Source organism: Hemitrygon akajei, chromosome 21 (genome assembly GCF_048418815.1).
Source record: "Hemitrygon akajei chromosome 21, sHemAka1.3, whole genome shotgun sequence".
Taxonomy (NCBI): domain Eukaryota; kingdom Metazoa; phylum Chordata; class Chondrichthyes; order Myliobatiformes; family Dasyatidae; genus Hemitrygon; species Hemitrygon akajei.
This window is the reverse complement of record NC_133144.1, coordinates 48,991,043-49,010,351: the sequence shown is the minus strand read 5'-3', so window position 1 is coordinate 49,010,351 and position 19,309 is coordinate 48,991,043. Positions and strand designations below refer to the sequence as shown.

General features: G+C 40.3%; 1 protein-coding gene across 1 annotated transcript in view; it reads right to left on the bottom strand.

Annotated features, from left to right (window-relative positions):
- Window positions 1-19,309, bottom strand: part of cdh23 (cadherin-related 23) — a 1,051,763-nt gene that overhangs the window by 785,373 nt on the left and 247,081 nt on the right. Inside the window, exons 7-8 of the mRNA XM_073025359.1 lie at window positions 6,855-7,049; window positions 29-157 (exon numbers count right to left, since the gene is read on the bottom strand). Coding sequence (XP_072881460.1) covers window positions 29-157; window positions 6,855-7,049 — 324 coding nt within the window. The remainder of the gene's footprint in view (window positions 1-28; window positions 158-6,854; window positions 7,050-19,309) is intronic.

The window sequence follows — 19,309 nt, the reverse complement described above, 5'->3', positions numbered from 1 at the left end:
GAGAAATACAAAAAACACTCCTACTCACAGGAGGGGAGTTTTCATGTATGTTTGTACTGTAAGGAAGGTTGATGAAAATTGGGTCCATGTCCTGGATGTCTGTTATGGTGATGGCGAGGTTGGCCAGTGTAGACAAGGGGTGGTCTTTGTCCTGGTCCTGCAATAAATAGGAATAAACTTACATTTATCTGAATTTATTTCATTGCATTAGTTGCTTTAATCTTGCAATTGTTCAATTTGGAAGACACAAGAGCAGAAGTAAACCATTCGACGCAGTGTGTCTGCTCCACCATCTTATTACAACCCCCTCCAGCTTTTTCCCTATAACCATCAACCTCTTCAACAACCAGAACCTATCAATCCGTATCTTAAATACACCTAATAATTTGGCCTCCACATCCCCGATGACAACAGATTCTACAGACTCTTTAGCTGAAGAATTTTATCGTCTTCTCAGCTTTAAAGGATGTTCCTTTCTTCTGAAGCTATGTCCTTGGATCCTAGACTCTTCTACTTTCCACATCCACTTTATTCAGTCCTTTCAGTGGCCAGTAGGATTCAATGAGATCCTCCCCCTTATCCTTCTGAAGACCATGGAATACAAGCCCACAGCCGTCAAACATTCTCTGCATGTTAAACTTTTTATTTCTGAGACCATTCTTGTGGTTGTCATTGGACCTCATGCAAAGCCAGCACTTACTTCATTAGATCTGGTGCCAAAAATAAAAATCACACATTCTGCAAAATTCTCCCTGTGATCACATGTGTTTACTCCAGAAACTCCAGCTTCCTTTCACATCCCAAAAGGTGTGCTGATTGGTAGGTTAATTGGCCATTGTAAATTGCTCTAGGTGGCATCTAAGTGGTAGAATGTTTATTGATCATGTGGAAAGAACAAAATAGAACAGAGATGAGGTGGAATTTCTTTAGCCAGAGGCTGGTGGATATGTGGAATTCATTGCCTTGAATGGCAAGTCATTGGGTATATTTAACGTGGAGATTGACAGGTTCTGCGTCAAAGGTCACAGAAAGAAAAGGGGTTGAGTGGGTTAATATCAGCCATGATGGAATATCTTAGGACAAGTGTAAATGGATACTTGATGGTTGGCATGGAATTTAGTGGGTCAGAGGATTTGTTTCCATGCTTTGAGTCACAGACTATGATGGTAAAATATTCTATGATGTCCAGAGGTACTGAAACTCAATACCTAAATCCAAATCATGCTTTTACAAAAACGTTAATAAATTTCTCTTTGGTTTCTGCAGTGCACTTGCTCATTTGCAAGTGAAATCTAGATCGTCAGAAAGAAATTACTCTAATCCCTTTCATGCAAAGCTAAAATATCATTCAGGTCAAACTGTAACATGTGTACGATGAAGACAGTCTGCAGACATGAAGTGCAGCTGCATGCTTGGGTAGATACTAAGGAACGGGCTGTGTTTCTTTGAGAGACACACTAATCTATTAGGCTGTAGGCAGCTGTAAAATGATTCACAAGGATCCTCTAAATCCTATTGTTTGTACTTTTAATCCTCATTGGTTGACCATCTCCAAAATGAGTGACTCACAGGGGCCATGATAAGTAACTGTTTGCTTTATACAAATTTATCAGGCAAAGAACCATCACTTATCAAATGACTTAATAAGCTTGAATTCAGTCTGTTTAACTTCTCAGATTTCTATTTCACTGATCTCAACCAAGTGTGTTCTATAAATGCACATTTACCCTTGTTTCCCAGGTACAAAGTAAGCATGTACTTCTCCAATGCCACGGTAGTGTAATGGTTAGCGTAATACTTTACAGTTCAAGCAAACTCTCATCAGAGTTCAGTTCCTGCTGTTGTCTGTAAGGAGTTTGTACATCTCCCTGTGGCCGTGCAGTTTGCTCTGGCAGCTCCAGTATCCTCCCACATTCCAAAAGCATATGGTTAGCATTAGGGTTAGGGAGGTGTGGGTGCACTGCGTTGGCACCAGAGGTGGTACTAGCAGATTGCCCCCAGCACAATCCAGGACTGCACTGGTTGTTGATGCAAACAGCACATTTCACTGTATGTTTCGATGTACATGTGATACATAATATTCATTTTTGATCCCTTTATTATCAGACAATGCTTTGCCCAGTTATTTCTTCTGTTTGTGATGGAAGGGTAATGATCCCAGTGCTCTGATCCACACAACAACAAAAAAATTTCATGCCTATATTCTACATTGGTGTCATTCTTCAGTTGAGGCATTAAACTAAGGCACCATATTGTTCTCTTGAGCTGACGTACAAATGTCATGAAAGCATTTCAAAACAGGTGGAGCAGACAGCGAATTATATCTGACAATAAGTGTTACAAACAAGCGAGGGGGTCATTCTCAATGATGGAATCATTGTCACTTTGCTGCTGTATTTACTGTGTGTAAATTGGTTTAAGTCTCCGTCGTATCCAAGACATCTTCAAAGAGAGGTGCTTTCAGAAGGCAGCATCCATCATTAAGGATCCCCACCACCCAGGACATGCCCTCTTCACTCTGTTACCATCAGGAAGGAGGTACAGAACCCTGAAGGCACACACAATTCAGAAACAGCTTCTTCCCTTCTACTATCCAATTTCTAAATGGACACAGAACCCATGAACACTACTTCCCTACATTTTTATTTCTGTTATTCTGCACTACCTATTTTAACTTAACTATTTAATAGATATATATATATACTTAATGCAACTCAGTTTTTAAAAAAATCTATATTTATCATAAATTTCATTATACTGTTGCCATTCAGTTAACAAATTTCACAACAAGTGCCAGTGATATTAAACCTGATTCTGATTCAATATAGTAATTGGCACAATTCATAATTGCAGTACTGGCAATAAGGCAGTCTATAGGAGGCACACTTCAGGCTAAAGTTTTGAGTTGCCCTTGGCTGCTCTTTTGGAGGGGAAAGATGCAATGTTCTGTTAATAATTACCTGAACTTGACAGTATATTCAGGTACTGAGTCTTTCTGCCTACATATTTGCACCTCTCCACATCGTTAAATAAAATATGAAATGCTAGGTGCAACAGCCAGCTGTAGCCCAATAGGTCAAACTCCAATGCTGGAGTAATTATGTTTATGCTTTAAATTCCACTCCAGATACATGAACACAACAAACTCTGGCACTCTACCCAGCCCACATCACACTATAGAAGGAGACAAGAAACACTAAGCGTTTTTTTTCCAACAGAAAAAAAAATGCCCTCTCCCTATTCTGAATCCCATTTTTTCTACAATATCTTAGTCGGTAAAGACTAACTTTATTTGTCACATGCACATCAAAATATACAGTGAAGTGCATTGTTTGTGTCAAATCAAATCAGCAAGAATTATGCAGAGCATCCCACAAACGTCGCCGCATTTCCTGTGCCGACATAGCATGCCCACAACTCACTTACACTAACCATACTTCTTTGCAATTTGCGAGGAAACTGGAGCATCCAGAGGAATCCCAAGTGGTCACTGGGAGATGTACAAATTCTTTACAGATAGCAGAAAAAAATTGAAACCCGATTTTAAAGCTGGTGCTGTAATAGATTAATAATTCCAAACAACACCCAGAAGGCATAACCAGTGGAAGCTTTCTATGCTTAAATTAGCTGGCAGGTTTCCTGCAACTAAACAATGAGCAAGTGTGAAAAAGTACTTCATATTATATGGCTCAGATTTGGTCTTTGTTGTGTGTGATTTTTCATGGATTCTATTGTGTTTCTTTGTTTTATGGCAGCCTGCAAGTTGATCAATCGCAAGGTTGTGCATGGTATACATACTTTGATAATAAATTTGAACTTTGAATTTTGAAGCTACGTTGCAATGTCCTATGGACTGAAAGGCAGTATACCCCCAGTGGCCACTTTATCAGATACACCTGTACACCTATCTAATAAGCCATACATGTAGCAGCAACTCAATACATAAAGGCATGCAGACACGGTCAGACGGTTCAATTGGTGTTCAGACCAAACATCAGAATGGGGAAGAAATGTGACCTATGTGACTGACTGTGGAATGATTGCTGGTGGCAGACTGGGTGGTTTGAGGATCTTAGAAACTGCAGTTCTCCTGGGATATTCCCTCACAATGGTCTCTCAAGTTTACGGAAAATGGTGCAAAAAATAAAATACATCCAGTGAACGGCAGTCCTGTGGATGGAAACGGGTTGTTAATGAGAGGGGCCAGACGAGAATGGGCAGGCTGGTTCAAGCTGACAGGAAGGGTTCAGGAAGTCAAATAACCACGCATTACAATAATGAGGTGCAAAAGAGCATCTCTGAGTGCACAACACATTGAATCTTGAAGTGGATGAGCTACAGAAGACCACACCTGCACCTAATAAAGTGGCCAGTGAGTACATCTCAAAAAGCACTTCACGTTATAAGCTATGTTGCAACATCCTAAAGTTGTGAAAGGCAGAATATATATTCAAGTCTTTCAGAAGCACAGAGGTCAAATTTAGCCACAACAGATGAACATTCCAAATGCATCGAGTCAAACGGCATTTCTTTTTTCTGGTGCCAGAAGTCATTAATGATTGCAAATTAAATTTTAAATAAATGAATAATAAATGCCATGGACTTCTACGTTATTTGTCACCACCTCTGATTAATATACTAACGCTGATAAAGACTACAACGGAATTGCCTGCCATCACACTCTGTTGCATGAGAAACAAATCCAGTCAAATTAATTTTAATGCTGATTAGTTTATGAATGATTTTCCCTATTGATTTTCCTTTTAGCAGTTAGCATTCTACCACTTTCAATAGATTTTCTCACACTAAAATGTTTAAGCCTACTTCTCTCTCCTTTCGTCCAGAAATTAAGACAGTCTCTAGAAGTGCACTATTTGTCATATTTCTCATCTTCAAAGTCTCATCTAAACCTTCAACAATTGCAGAAGCATCTAAATCTGTCATTTAGTGCCTTTATCTTCTCTGAATGCAGCACTGCTGCATTGGAAAGCAAACATTTATGAGTACGCTCCACTCCAGAGACTTCAGCATAAAAGACTCAATTGCAGCTTCGGGGATTGCTGCTGTGTCAGAGGTCTTACAAATGATTTTTAAAACAAAGCCAGATCTATTCTCACAAGAAATCCTATGAAGGCCCCATGGCATTATTGGGACAGGAAAGAAAGGAGTTCCCAACCAAATGCTAAACATTCACATCACTGAAATATGTAATCCGATCATTATCAACAGCTAACTTTCAGTAAAATCTGGGAGCCTGATCTGTACAGTATAAATTATCACCCATGCTTCCAACTTCCCAACAAGGAAAACACTTTAAAGGCTGAAAGCACTTTGAGACATCATGATGCTATGAAGCCTTTGTATAGATGCAGATTATTTAAAATCTACACACATGCATATCCTTGGTATAAAAGCTTAACTGAATACTGTGCTCTCATAGTGAAAAGAGGTCAAAGGCAAATCCCAGCTTAAACCACACTGGAGCTACTCCAAACGTTTCTGAGCACCACATTTTAGGAGGAAGAATGATTCAGCCTCAGAGAGAAGGTGTTGATTTACCAGATTCAGAACTGAATTCACGGTTAACTTACAATGAACCAGGATTTTATTCTTTTTAATTTAGGAAGTTAAAGAAGATTTTACCGAAAATTTCAACATATTTGGGCAGACAAAGAAATTCACTCTGTAGGTTGTAGGTTATAGGACTTGGGGACAGACTCAAAATTGGTGCAATATTTTCAGGAATGGTTGGGAATCATTTGACACAATTGAGGGTGTAGAAGCGGGAGAACAGCAACCAAGACTCATTGTTTGACAAACAAAAAAGGGGTATGCCATGGAGACACAAGAGAACGCAGATGCTGAAAAGCGTAGCAACAAACAATTTGCGAGAGGAACTCAGTGGGTCAAAATGCCGGGAGTAAAGGGATTGGGTCTAATTCCCGTGCCACTCATGATCCCGGGATTGGACCCAAAACCCTGACAATGCTTTTCCATTCTCACCACCAGCACCCAGGACACTTCCCCAAACCCCCAACGGGTGCTGCTTCACTTGCTGGATTCCTCCAGCAGATTGGTTTTATTGCTAAGGGATAGACCATTTATGTCAGGGTTGAGGCCATTTTTATTCAAAGCTCGAAGTAAATTTATTATCAAAGTACATAGATGTCAACATACACTATCCGAGATTCATTTTCTTGCAGGTATTCACAAAGGAGGACAATAGGATCAATGAACAATGGACAAATAACCAACGTGCGAAAGACAACAATGCGTGCAATTACCAAAAAATACTAAATAATATTGAGGGCATGAGTTGTAGAGTCCTTGAAAGTGAGTCCATAGATTGTGGAATCAGTACAGTGTTGGAGTGAGTGAAGTTATCCACTTTGGTGCAAAAGCCTGATAGTTGAAGGGTAACAACTTCAAAAATCTATCTACCCCTCCTTAGGAATTTGCAGAGACTGGCACTTCCTCTGTCCTTTGAGGAAAAGAGTTCCAAAGATTCTTAGATGACTGACTTTAATTCAGTCATAATTTGCCTCCCTATTTATTTTCATAAAGAGAGTCCTAGTCACAGATTAACCCCAAAAGTAAACCCTCCCTCCACATCCACCCTGTCGAGATCTTCAGGATTGCTTCAATTATATCCTCCTTACTCTAAACTCCAAAATAAATGTAGCCTGTCCAACATACCCTAACACCAGAACCCCTCATTTCAGGTTATCATTGTTTGTGACTCTATGTCCCATATCTTGGAAATTAAATGCAAAACTTCATCTGCCTCCCACTGCTCAAGGGATCTGCCCCCGGTTTTCGAATACGCTTCATTAAGAGTGACGATGAAATCATACCGTTGCATTGACTTGCAGCTGATAGGCTTGAGCAGTCTCATAATCCAGTGGTCTTTGAACAGTCACCACTCCTCTGGCTCCATCAATAGCGAAAAAGCGCGATGGTGGCTGGAATGAATACAGCACACTACCCCCGGTTCCCTGATCGCGGTCCGTGGCATTCACTATGAAAATTGGCGTCCCTGCTGGTGTGTTCTGCAAGGAAGACAAAGGGAATACTTAACACAAATATCAACAAAAAAAACACAGCACTGAGATACCTCTGCACCCATTTTGATGCATAGTTAAACTGGTCGAAACTGCAGATGCTGGATGCCTGAAATAAAACATGATGCTGTAAATATTCAGCAAGCCAGGCAGCATACCCAGAGAGAGAAAGTTAATGTTTCATGACAATTAACTTAGATTCATTTTGATATCATCAACAAGTTAGTCCAGAGGGCCTGTTTTTCTGTTCCTCAATTCTGTGATTCTCTAAACCTGAACCATTAACTGTTTCTGTATCTACAGATGCTGCTTGACAGGCTCAGTGCTTCCAGAGATTTCTCACATTTCCTAACTTATGCTGGTCAGCAGTCAGTTCCAAGCACTCTATTGCAGAAGAAATTTCAGAATAAAAATGCTAACTTAAGTGCTTGCCACATGCAACAATAAAACCATTTGACCAACCATTGCTACAGCTGATCATTGGTTGAAGTTGTGCTAAAGTTTATCGCACGGGTGACTCAGATGATTGACCATTTTTTTGCCTCTGTGAGATAAAGCTCTTTCAAATGTAAATTGCAGCTAGTCAACTGCAGCACATTGAATACAATGTGGAGTGGAGAGGAGAGCAAGATTCTGTTGAAGAGGGAGAGACCTGGTAGTATTACTTCACTTTCAGTCTCTAAATCAACCTAACTTCAACACTTAAATTAGTGGGATTCCTTGAAATTCTCTCTTAGAACTGTTAATTTTCTTAGATATAGCTGATGTAATCAGTTCAATAAATTATACATAAGCTATTAATTAACCAAGCTGGATAATCCTGCTAAAATATGACAACTTCATGAAACAAAGCTGCCAAAAGGAGGGAGCTATTCCAAGGGTAATAACATCAGAAGACTGGCATTGATTGACTGCCTCACTTTAAACGTCCTCCCCCAAAGCAACTTCAGTCACTGAAGATTGGTTCTCCAGTAACAGTTACACACCTGTAAACCCTTTGGCAGGACTGGAGACTCTGGTTGAAGGCATTGACATAAAATATGAACTCTATTTCTCTCCACGGATGCTGCAGAGTATTTCCATTTTTATTTCAGATTTTGATCATCTGAAGTTTTATTTTTATTTATTTTATTTTATTTTTATATTTATTTTTTTTCTTCTGTACAGCTGCCCACTCACCACTCCCTCGGTGCATGTTGCTTGCACCTCTTACAGCCTTCATCCACTAGCTGGTTGAGAGCATAGACACCCAGATCAACAACTGCAAACTAGAACTTCAATAGATGGGAGGCCATTTGGCCCACTGAGTTTATGCTGGCTCCTCAAGGAATTGCGTTAATCCTGCAATCCCACTTTTTCCTTTGTCACCTATCCTCTCTCACACTAGTCAACTCATCCTGATGATCTTTATCACCCGGCTAGTGGCCGATCAACCTATCTTTGTGATGCAGGAGGAAAGAGGAGCACCCAAGGGAAACCCATGTACAAACTCCACACAGGCAGCGCCTGATTTCAGGATTGACCCAGGTCACAAGGGCCGTGGCACAGCCGTGCTACCTGCTGCACTCCAATGCCACCAACCGGAAAACAATTTATTGGGTTTTCTACCTGGGCTGCAACTTCTTATCCGGATTATTTTACACAATACTGAATATACATTACATCTGACAGGGGGAGCTGAATCCCAGGGAATTCTGTGCTCCAGCAGGTGAGTCAGCGACTAGTGGGCATTGATTTATATAAAGAACCAGATGCTTCATTAGGATTAATTTTTAAGCAGCGTGGGACATTCTGGGATTCAGTTCAGGTTGGAAGCAGAAACTTACTAAAGAGATACAAATCAACACAGATAGAGGTGTCTAAGATGATAGGGTGGACAACCAGCACTTTTTCCCCCATGGCAGAAATGGCTAACACAAAAGGGCATAATTTTGAGGTGACTGGAACAAAGTATAGTGGAAGTGTCAAGGGTATTTTTTTTTGGCAGAGTCGTGAGTGCATAGAATAAACTGCAAGTGGAGGTGGCACACGTTGAGGCATTAGGGATATTTAACAGACCCTTAGATGGGCACATTGATGAAAGATAAATGGAAAGCTACGTGGATAGGAAGAGTCAGATTGATCCTGGAGTGGTTAAAAGCTCAGCAAAACATCATGATCTGGGGGGTCTGGATTGTTGGTTCCTGTTAAAAGTTCTGATGAAATCAATGACTTCATCAGAGTTTTCAAAAGAGAACCGGAAGCACTTGCAAAAAGTACTGATTTGATGAATTCTTGGGCAGGGAAGGTAACTAGCTGTACATATTTCTTCAAAGCAAAAAAAGAGGCAAGCTAGGGTGTAATAACAAAAAGGGTTGACCATTGACCTCGGAACTTGGGGTGGTCAAGAGGGTTGAGTGCTTCAAGTTTGTATGAGTGAACATTACCTATAGCCTATTCTAGTCCAACCACAGCCAAGAAAGCACAGCAACATCTCTACTCCCTCAGGAGGATAACCCCTTTGATCTTCACCAATTTATATCAATGCTTCATAGTAATCATCCCATCCAGATGCATCATGGCTTGGTATAGCAGCAGCTTTATATGTGACCGCAAAAAACTGCTGAGAGTTATGATCACAGCTCAGCAAATCATGGAAAGCAGCCTCCCCTCGATGGACTCTATCCACACCACACTGCCTCAGTAAAACAGCCAACATCATCAAAGACCCCGGCCTCTCTTCTCCCCCTTCCCATCAGGCAGAAGATTCAAAAACATGAACTCACTGACCACTGGGTTCAAGGACAGCTTCAATTTTGCTGTTATAAATTAATGAATGGTCCCCTAGTACGATAAGACAGAGTCTTGACCTCATAGTCTACCTCATTGTGGCTTTACATCTTATTGTCAGACTGCAATGTACATTCTCTGCAACTGTAACACTTTATACTTGATCAACACCTCCACCCACTAACGCACCCCACCACCATTATTATATCATTTCCTGTCAGAGTCACCTCTTGCATAGACACTTCTGTACCTATTATTGCTCTATGTACATAACAATCTATGTATATAAGCCATCCTATGTATTTATATTTATTGTGTTTTTATTATTGTGTTCTTTGTCTTATCGTTTTTTTGGGCTGAGTCAGATCTAGAGCAACAACTATTTTATTCTCCTTTACACTTGTGTACTGGAAATTATATTGAACAATACTGAATCTTGAATCGCATTCTGCATTATTTCACTGTTTTCCCTTGTACTACATCAATGCACAACTGTAATGAAATCATCATTGTGGATGACATGCTGAACAAAGTGTTTCACTACACCTCACTACCTATGACAATAACAATAAACCAATAAATCAAATTACCAATGCCTAGTTTTTTTCACCACGTGATTACATAGAACAGCACAGCAAATTATGGGCCTTTCAGTCTACAATATCGTGCCAACATTTTAAACTACTCCAAGGTTAATCTAACCCTTTGCTCCTGCCTTGACCTCTATTTTTCTTTCATGCAGATGCCCTACCAAGAGTCTCTGAAATATCCCTAATGTGTCTGCCTCTACCACCAACCCCACAAGTGCATCATAAACTCCTGGTACAAAAAAAACTACCTTTGCCATCCTCCTTATACTTTCCTCCAATCACCTTAAAATTATACCCAATTGTATTAGACATTGCCATCCTGGGGAAAAAAGCACTGGCTGCCCACTCTATCTTTGTGTCTTATCATATTGTACATCTGCTATCATAGGGCCCAAGCTGCTGAGTTCCTCCAGCTTGTTTGTACGTGATGCTGCTATCAATTTGCCACTCACCCTCCTTTGCTCCAAAGAGATAAGTCCTAGGCTGCTCAACCAATCCTCATAAGACGTGCACTCTAATCCAGGCAGCATCCTGGTAAATCTCCTCTGCAACCTCTCTAAAACTTCTACATCTTTGCTATAATGAGTTGACCAGAAATGAATACAATACTATAAGTGTGTTCTAACCATGGTGTTATAGAGCTGCAGCGTTACCTCAGTTTTTGAACTCAATCCTCTGACTAACGAAGGTCAACACACCATATATATATTAACCACACTATCAACTTCACGTGGCAGCTTTGAGGGATCTATAGATGTGGATCCCAAGATCCCTCTGTTCCTCCACACTGCTGAGAATCCTGCCATTAATCTTGGACTCTGCCTTCAAGTCTGACCATCACTTCACCTTCTCTGGATTGAACTCCATCTGCCACTACTCAGCTCTGCCCTGCATGCTATCAATGACCCTTTGTAACCTGCAATAACCTTCTACATTATCCACAATACCATCAACCTTTGTGTCATCTGCAAACTTATTAACCCACCCTTCCACTTCTCATCTAGGTCATTTATAAAAATCACAAAGAGCAGGGGTCCCAGAATAGATCCCTGCTGAAAGCCACTAGTCACAGAACACTGGACAGAATATTGCTCCATCTGCTATCCCCCTTCTGTGGGCAAGTCAGTTCTGAACCCACATCACCAAGTTCCATGGATCCCATGTCTCCTGACTTTCTGAAGGAGCCAATCGTGAGGAACCTTATCAAATAGCTTACTAAAATCCATATACACCATAGTTAACTTCATTGATTTGTTTTGGCACTGAAGAAATCTACAATTCTCTAGTTTCCAAGTCTAATCAATTTGTGCAAAGCCAGACAAGTTTTACCTTGGAACAGGAACACAAGATCACAATAAAACTATTTCAGAAACAAGAAATAAATGCAATCACTAGGAACAAATAGCTGAAAAGATCAGGTGGCTTTAAAATCTTCCCACTCTAGGTGTTGCATGTTGATTTTATACTGGATTTCATAATTATAGGCCTACTGGGCAATTCTAATGCACATAAATCATTCAGTGTACCATTGCTTATACTTTATTGTATTATTTATTTGAACCTTGTGCTGTATATTTTGGTGTTAGGTGGAGATATTTTCAACATCCTTAAAAACTGCTATCTGCAGAGATCACAAAAGAACGACACTGTTAAAACTGACCATGAAGAGATTAAAGTCAGAACCCTAACAGCACAAAACAAGGTGCTTGGTCCACACTAATCATCAAATGTCCAGCCACAACAATCTGATGTTCTTCTCCCCATACTCCCAACATTTTCCACATTTTACCTGTCAGTTTACATGGCCAATTCTCACACCTTCAGCACATGAGAGGAAACTAATGTGATTAAGGGAGAATGTGTGAACTTGATACAGACTGTTGTAACGTTGAATCAGGTTCGCTGATCTGGTGAGTGAAACAAAAAACACTGTCTACAAGTAAGTATATTGATCATTTATTTATTTACTAAGACAACTGCACTGTGATGTTCCAAGGAGCACTATATGAGGTCATTCTTACCCTCGAACATTAGGCTCTATTATGAGTCAACCTTTTGCTGGGAAAGTGGTGACCCCCTACTGTTAGACTGCTTGAGGTAGCTTATTTTTTAATCTTTCTTTCTTCTGCTCAAAAATTTGTGTATTTGTACATCTCTGCACTTGTAATGCTACTGTGACACTGCAATTTCCTTTGTTATCAATAAAATTTCATCTATCTTTAATTGCAGTAAAATTTGACCAAATATTTATGTTCTACAAGTTACAGACACTACAAAGTTGAATTTTCAATTAACATACTTAGTTAAAAGCAAGTGTAGAGCACATGTTCCCAATGCTTATGTGCACTGCTTGCCTTAAACAAAGGAAGAGAGACAGAACCTTTCACACATGCTCTCTATATACCCAGGATATTTGAAACTGGACTCCAGGCAGCTAACCATTGGGAAAAGCAGCTGCAGTTTCTAAACTAACCAATCATGATGGAAGCCACTTTCGACAATCAGAATAAACTATGTCGCCAGAGAACAACTGTACCCGAAGTCAGGATTGAACCAGGTTCTGAGAACTGTGGGGCAGCAGTCCATTAGCTGTGCCATCCTAAAGTGTCGAGAGTTACCTCTTCAAAAGGGACAACTTGGAATGCGAACATTGTCAATACCCATGAGACTCGCCTAATAGCACGGCCCAGCCACATCTCACACCTGGAATAGAGTGTGACAAGACAAAGAAGTCAGATAACTTCTCTTTTCTGTATGCCAATTTTATGGTTCTATAATCTTTGATTTGAGATTTCTAAGATAAAAGGCGAGCCTCTCTCTCTAAAATCTCCCCCAATGTTCAGCCTCTGGATTTTTATTTGTTGTACTCATCTCTTGACAAAGTCATTGCGAATTTTCTAACACCGTTTGGTCTCTGCTCCGTGAGTGACTGACCGCTGCTGAATACAGAAACGCCACCCAAAGCCACCTTGCATTCAAAATGAGGTTTCAATGTGCAGTCACATGTGGCCAGAGCTGAGAGATAAAACTCAGCACACGGGGATGAAGCTGAAGATTGGGAGATGGAATTTAAGAGTTTAATAGAACAGAAGCTTATTAAAAAAATCCAATTTCTAAGATCAAGCGATCAATTTGAAAGGTCAGATGTAAGGAGAAGGTAGAGAGGCGGCAGAATGCAGAGTAGAGACCAGAGAGAAACAAAGTATTGCAACCTTGTGAGTTGAGAAAACTACAGCACTCGGGGGAAAAAATCACCAGAGGAAGGGAACTCTTCATAAATGTATGAATGGGGGGGGGGGGGGGAGCAAAAACAATAAAACAGGAAACATAAAAACAATAAATGGAATACTAATATTATACCACCCATGAGATATTTTGTTGGAATACAATACATATTGCTCTGGTCCACAGACAGAATCTACAACATTTAAAAATGAAGTAATAATTATTTTTAATTCAATTGCCCACATTAAAACTATATCAAGACAATATTTTTGTCATTAAAATGGGAGAATGACACATTTTTGGAATGACCAAACTTTAAGTGAAATTCTAGTTGAAAATAACATGTCTACTATTTTGAATGTCCCAAAGAATGAGAAAGTTCTCTTACTTTCCAAGAGGAATTTATAGCCCTGGGTTAAATTGCAATTATCTCATTATCCTGACCAACGTTTCTCACCCAAAAGACCAATGCAGGGTGACTTGCTCATGTTTCAAGTTGAGGAAGTTTACAGAGTGCCTACAGCATTTCCTATATTATAACTATGATAACACAACTTTAGTCCCTGATGCACTTTGTGACTTGACACATCCTCTGTACAATACAAACATAAGCTTTCAAAAATAACCTTTACTCTGAAAACAAATACCCAAGTAAGAATGGGATGATTTGACAAATGAGTAAGAGGCTGGGGAAATGGTGCAGGGGGTAGGGTTCGAGATCATCAGGATCTCTTCCAGCAAAGAAGTATCCTGTACAAAAGGGATGGATTACACCCAAATCCATGAGGGACCAACATCCTTGTGGACAGGTTTATTAGAACTGTTGGGGAGGGTTTAAACCAACTTGGCAGAGGGGTAGGAAACTGAGTGACAGGGCTGTGGACAAGGCAGTTGGTACACAAGCTGAGGCAGTGATTAGTGAGACTGTCAGGAAAGACAGGCAGGTGTTGGGGCAAAATTGCATTTAGTGGAATGAGTTGGAGTGTATCAGGGAGACAAAATCAAGAAGGGTGACAAATACAGGGCAGAAGGTGTTGTATCTGAATGCAAGCAGTATATGGAATGTAGATGACCTTGTTGTGCAGTTAGAGATTGATAGGTATGAAGTTGCAGGCATCACTGAGTCGTGGCTGAAAGAAGATTGTGGTTCGGAGCATAACATTCAAGAATACACATTGTATCAAAAGGAGAGGCTGGTAGGCAGAGGGACTGCCATGGCTCCGTTGCTAAAAATTAAAATCAAATCCTTAGAAAGAGACGACATAGGATGTAGGATCATTGTCAGTAAATTTAATAAATTGCAAGGGCAAAAAGACCCTGATGGGAGTTATATACTCTGAACAGTAGCTAGGATGTGGACTACAAATTACAACGGGAGAGAGAAAATGCATGTCAAAATGGGAATGTTCCTCAGTCATCAGGAATTTCAATATGCAGGTAGATTGGGAAAATCAGGTTGGTGCTGATTTTGGATCCCAAGAGAGAGCATTCTTAGAATGCCTACAAGATGGCTTTTTAGAGCAGTTCGTGGTTGAACCCATTAGGGGAGCAGTTATTCAGGATTGGGTGTTATGTAATGAACCAGATTTGATTCAGGAGCTTAAAGTAAAGTAACCCTTAGGAGGCATTGATCATAATATGTTAGAATTCACTCTGCAATTTGAGAAGAAGAAGGCAGAGTCAAATGTACCAGTATTACAGTGGAGTAAAAGGAAATTACAAAGTCATGAGAGAGAAGCTGGTCAAAGTTGATTAGAAGGGAACACTAGCAGGGATGACGGCAGAGCAGCAATGGCTGGAGTTTCGAGGAGCAATTCAGGAGGCACAGGATACATAAGCCCCAAAGTAGTAGCAGTATTCTAAAAACAGGATGACACAACCATGGCTGAAAAGGGAAGTCAAAGCCAACATAAATGCAAAAGAGAGGGCATATAACACAATTAAAATTAGTGTGAAGTTAAAGGATTGGGAAGCTTTTATAAAGCAATAGAAGGCAACTAAAAGCCATAAGGAGGGAAAAGATGAAATAAGAAGGTAAGCTAGCCAATAATATCAAAGAGGATCCCAAATTTTTCTCAGATATATAAAGAATAAAAGAGAAGCAAGAGTAAATGTTGGACCTCTGGAATATAATGCTGAAGTGGTAGTAATGGGGAACAAAGAAATGGCAGACAAGCTGTGTAAATATATTGCATCAGTCTTCAGTGTGAAAGATAACAGTAGTATATCGAAAGTTCGAGAGTGTCGGGGGAAGGAGTGAGTAAACTTGCTATTAGTAGGGAGAAGGTGTTTGGGAAGCTGAAAGGTCTGAAGGAAGTTAAGTTACCTGGACCAGATGGGCTACACCCTAGAGTTCTGAAACAGGTAGCTGAAGGGATTGGGGAGGCATTAGTAATGATCTTTTAAAAATCACTAGATTCTGCAATGGTCTTGGAGGATGGGAAAAATACAAATGTCACTGCACTCTTCAAGAAGGTAGGGAGGTAAAAGAAAGGAAATTGTAGGCCAGGTACCCAGACTTCAGTGGTTGGGAAGACATTGCACATAATTGTTAAGGATGAGTTTTTAAGGGTATTTGGAGACACATGATACAATAGGCCAAAGTCTGTATGGATTTTCATAAGGCCTTTGACAAGGTGCCACATTCGAGGCTTCTTAGTAAAATAAGAACCCAAGGTATTACAGGAAAAATACGAGCACAGGAGGAGCGTGGCTGATTGGCAGAAGGCAAATAGTGGGAATAAAGGGGGCATTTTCTGATTGGCTGCCAGGGACTAGTAGTGTTCCGCAAGAGTCAGTTTTGGGACTGCTTCCTTTTACATTGTATGTCAATGAATTGGATGATGGAATTAATGGTTTTGTGACCAAGTTTCTGAACAATAAAAGATAGGTGGAGAGGCAGGTAGTGTTGAGGAAGCAGGGAGGCTGAAGAAGGACTTTGGCAGATTAGGAGAATGAGCAAAGAAGTGGCAGATGGAATACAGAGTTGGTAAGTGTATTGTCATGCAGTTTGGTAGAATGAATAAAAGGGTAGACCATTTTCTAAACGGGGAGAAAATACAAAAATCTGAAGCACAAAAGGATTTTGGAGTCCCTGTGCAGGATTCCCTAAAGGTTAACTTGCAGGTTGAATCAATGTTAAGAAATGCAAATGCACTGTTAGCAATCATTTTGAGCAGACTAGAATATGGAAACAAAGATGCAATGCTGAAGCCTCATAATACACTGGTGAGGCCTCACTTGGAGTATTGTGAGTAGCTTGTGTCCCTTATCTAAGAAAGTGCATGTTGCCATTGGAAAGCTTCAAAGGTTGTTCATGAAAATGATTCCAGGAATGAAAGTCTAATCACACGAGGAGTGTTTGATGGCTCTGGGCAAGTACACACTGGAATTTAGAATAAGGTGGGATGTCACAGAAACCTACCGAATCTTGAATGGTCTGGTTAGAGTGGGTGTGGAGAGGATGTTTCATTTAGTGGGTGAGTCTAGGACCAGAGGGCACAGCCTCAGAATAGACAGACAGCCATTTAAGACACAGAGGAGAAGGAATTTCTTTAGCCAGCGTGATGAATCTGTGGAATTTGTTGCCACAGGCACCTGTGGAGGCCAGGTCATTGGGTGTGTTTAAGGTGGAGGTTGAAAGGGTTGATAGGTTCTTGATTACTCAGGGAGTGAAAGATTATGGGGAGAAAGATGAGAATGGGGTTGAGAGGGAAATGGATCAGCCTAATTCTGCTCATATACCTTATGGTCTTAAGGTCTTAAATCCATCTGTAGGAAGAAATAGGGCTTCTATTTCTCTTCAAAAACTCTGTCTGGGCTCCCACATGCTGTGTACCATGGTGTTGCCCGGATTTCTGTCCCTGGAGTGGGATTTGAACCCTCAAAAGTCCTTGCTCAAGGCCCTCAAGAGGTATTCGCTGAGCCACAACTGGGCAAGCTTACTTTCTAAACCAAAAATTCAGAAACTTCACTGCTAATTTTAGAACATAACAGCACAGGGAACAGGAACAAATACACATCATATGTCTCCAACCCAGCATTCAAATCTCAAGGCCAACTTGGAGATCCTTAGGCATTGACCCGGTACGACCCCTATTCCTTTTTGAAAACAATCTCTGGGCAATTAAGATGCTCATCCCCCACTGTGCTTGCACTAGGGTCCAAGACCGGTTCTTTTCCCCTGGATAATAAAATATCCAGCATGTACTCGTCCCCTCAAGGAATGGAATATACAAAGAACATCAGTCAAGCTACAGTAATGAGATGGTGACAGGTCACACATCATTGAATTTATCATATGCAAAACAAATGTATCAACAGAAATAAAACACACCGGCAGGTTTGGAGTATTTACGATTAATGGGTGGACCCCAATTTAAAAACATTTTCCCTGGTAAAGAAAAACACAAGCTATTGAAATTCATTGGATAAAAAGAACCATTATCTTTAAATAAATTTAGAAAACAAAACTAAATTTCACTTACAAGAAATGAATTGTCTTGCAAATGGAAATCAGTTAATCTGCAATTATTTATTTTGGGTTGTTTAATAGGACAAGGAATTATGAAATGCTCCTTTTTCTTCTAATTGTGTTGTTCCATGTAAAAATTGCATACGTTCATATTTTCCTTGTGAATACTGTTTTTTGATGCAAGGTGTCTCTGATAGTACTGCAACTAAGTTTTTTCATTGTGCCCCTGCATACACGGGCATGTACTCATTATATGGACATAAATTCATTAGGTATATCTATACACATGCTTGAAGTGGATGGGCAACAGTAGCTGAAGACCATAAACATACGTTCAGTGGCTACTTTATTAGGTACAGGATGTACCTAAAAGTGGCCAATGAGTGTACACATGACAATAAACTCGACTTTAAAAATAAAAATATCAACATCACCGAGCTTCACAACAGTAGCAATACACTACATGCACACACACACACACACGAAGGAGATTAACTACCTGCTAACGGTTACATTATTTCATCCGAACACAGACTTTACCTTTGTTCCCCCCACTATCTGCGGCTACGTCCACACTACACTGGATAAATCCGTGACCGAAGATTTTTCTCTTTGTTTTTACCCTCCGTCCACACTAAAACTGCATTTTCGTCCCCCGAAACCAGAGCTTTTCAGAAACATTCTCCAGGGTGTGTAATTTTAAAAATGTCGCTTGGGCAGATCAGTGTGGATGGGGTAAACAGAGAAATCTGAAAACGCTGTCATGACAGATGGTGACGGTAAACATGCCATTTCATTGTTTTCTTGAACGCAACCTAACAATTTCAGAACAGACAGCAACAAGACTGAAGCCAGAAGAGTTCGAAATGTACTCACCAAATACTTTGACCCATAACTTACTGAATAAATAAGTGTATTCACTTTGCCCTGTTTTCTGTCCTTGCTTATATGAAAGTGGTTTATCTATATATGCAAGTACTTCTCTGACAATAGATGTGTAACAGCCTAATGTAACATTGTATTGTTACGAATGTGCCACAACTCTGAGGGGCCGAAGGGTACAAAGTCGCCCCCCCTCCTTTTTGAGAATCGCAAGATCGCTATTAATTCGGGTCTGGGACCCAGGAAATGAGAGAGAATCCACAAGGTTTTGGAATATGTCCTGGCCTCAGCGAGACAAAGCCACTGAT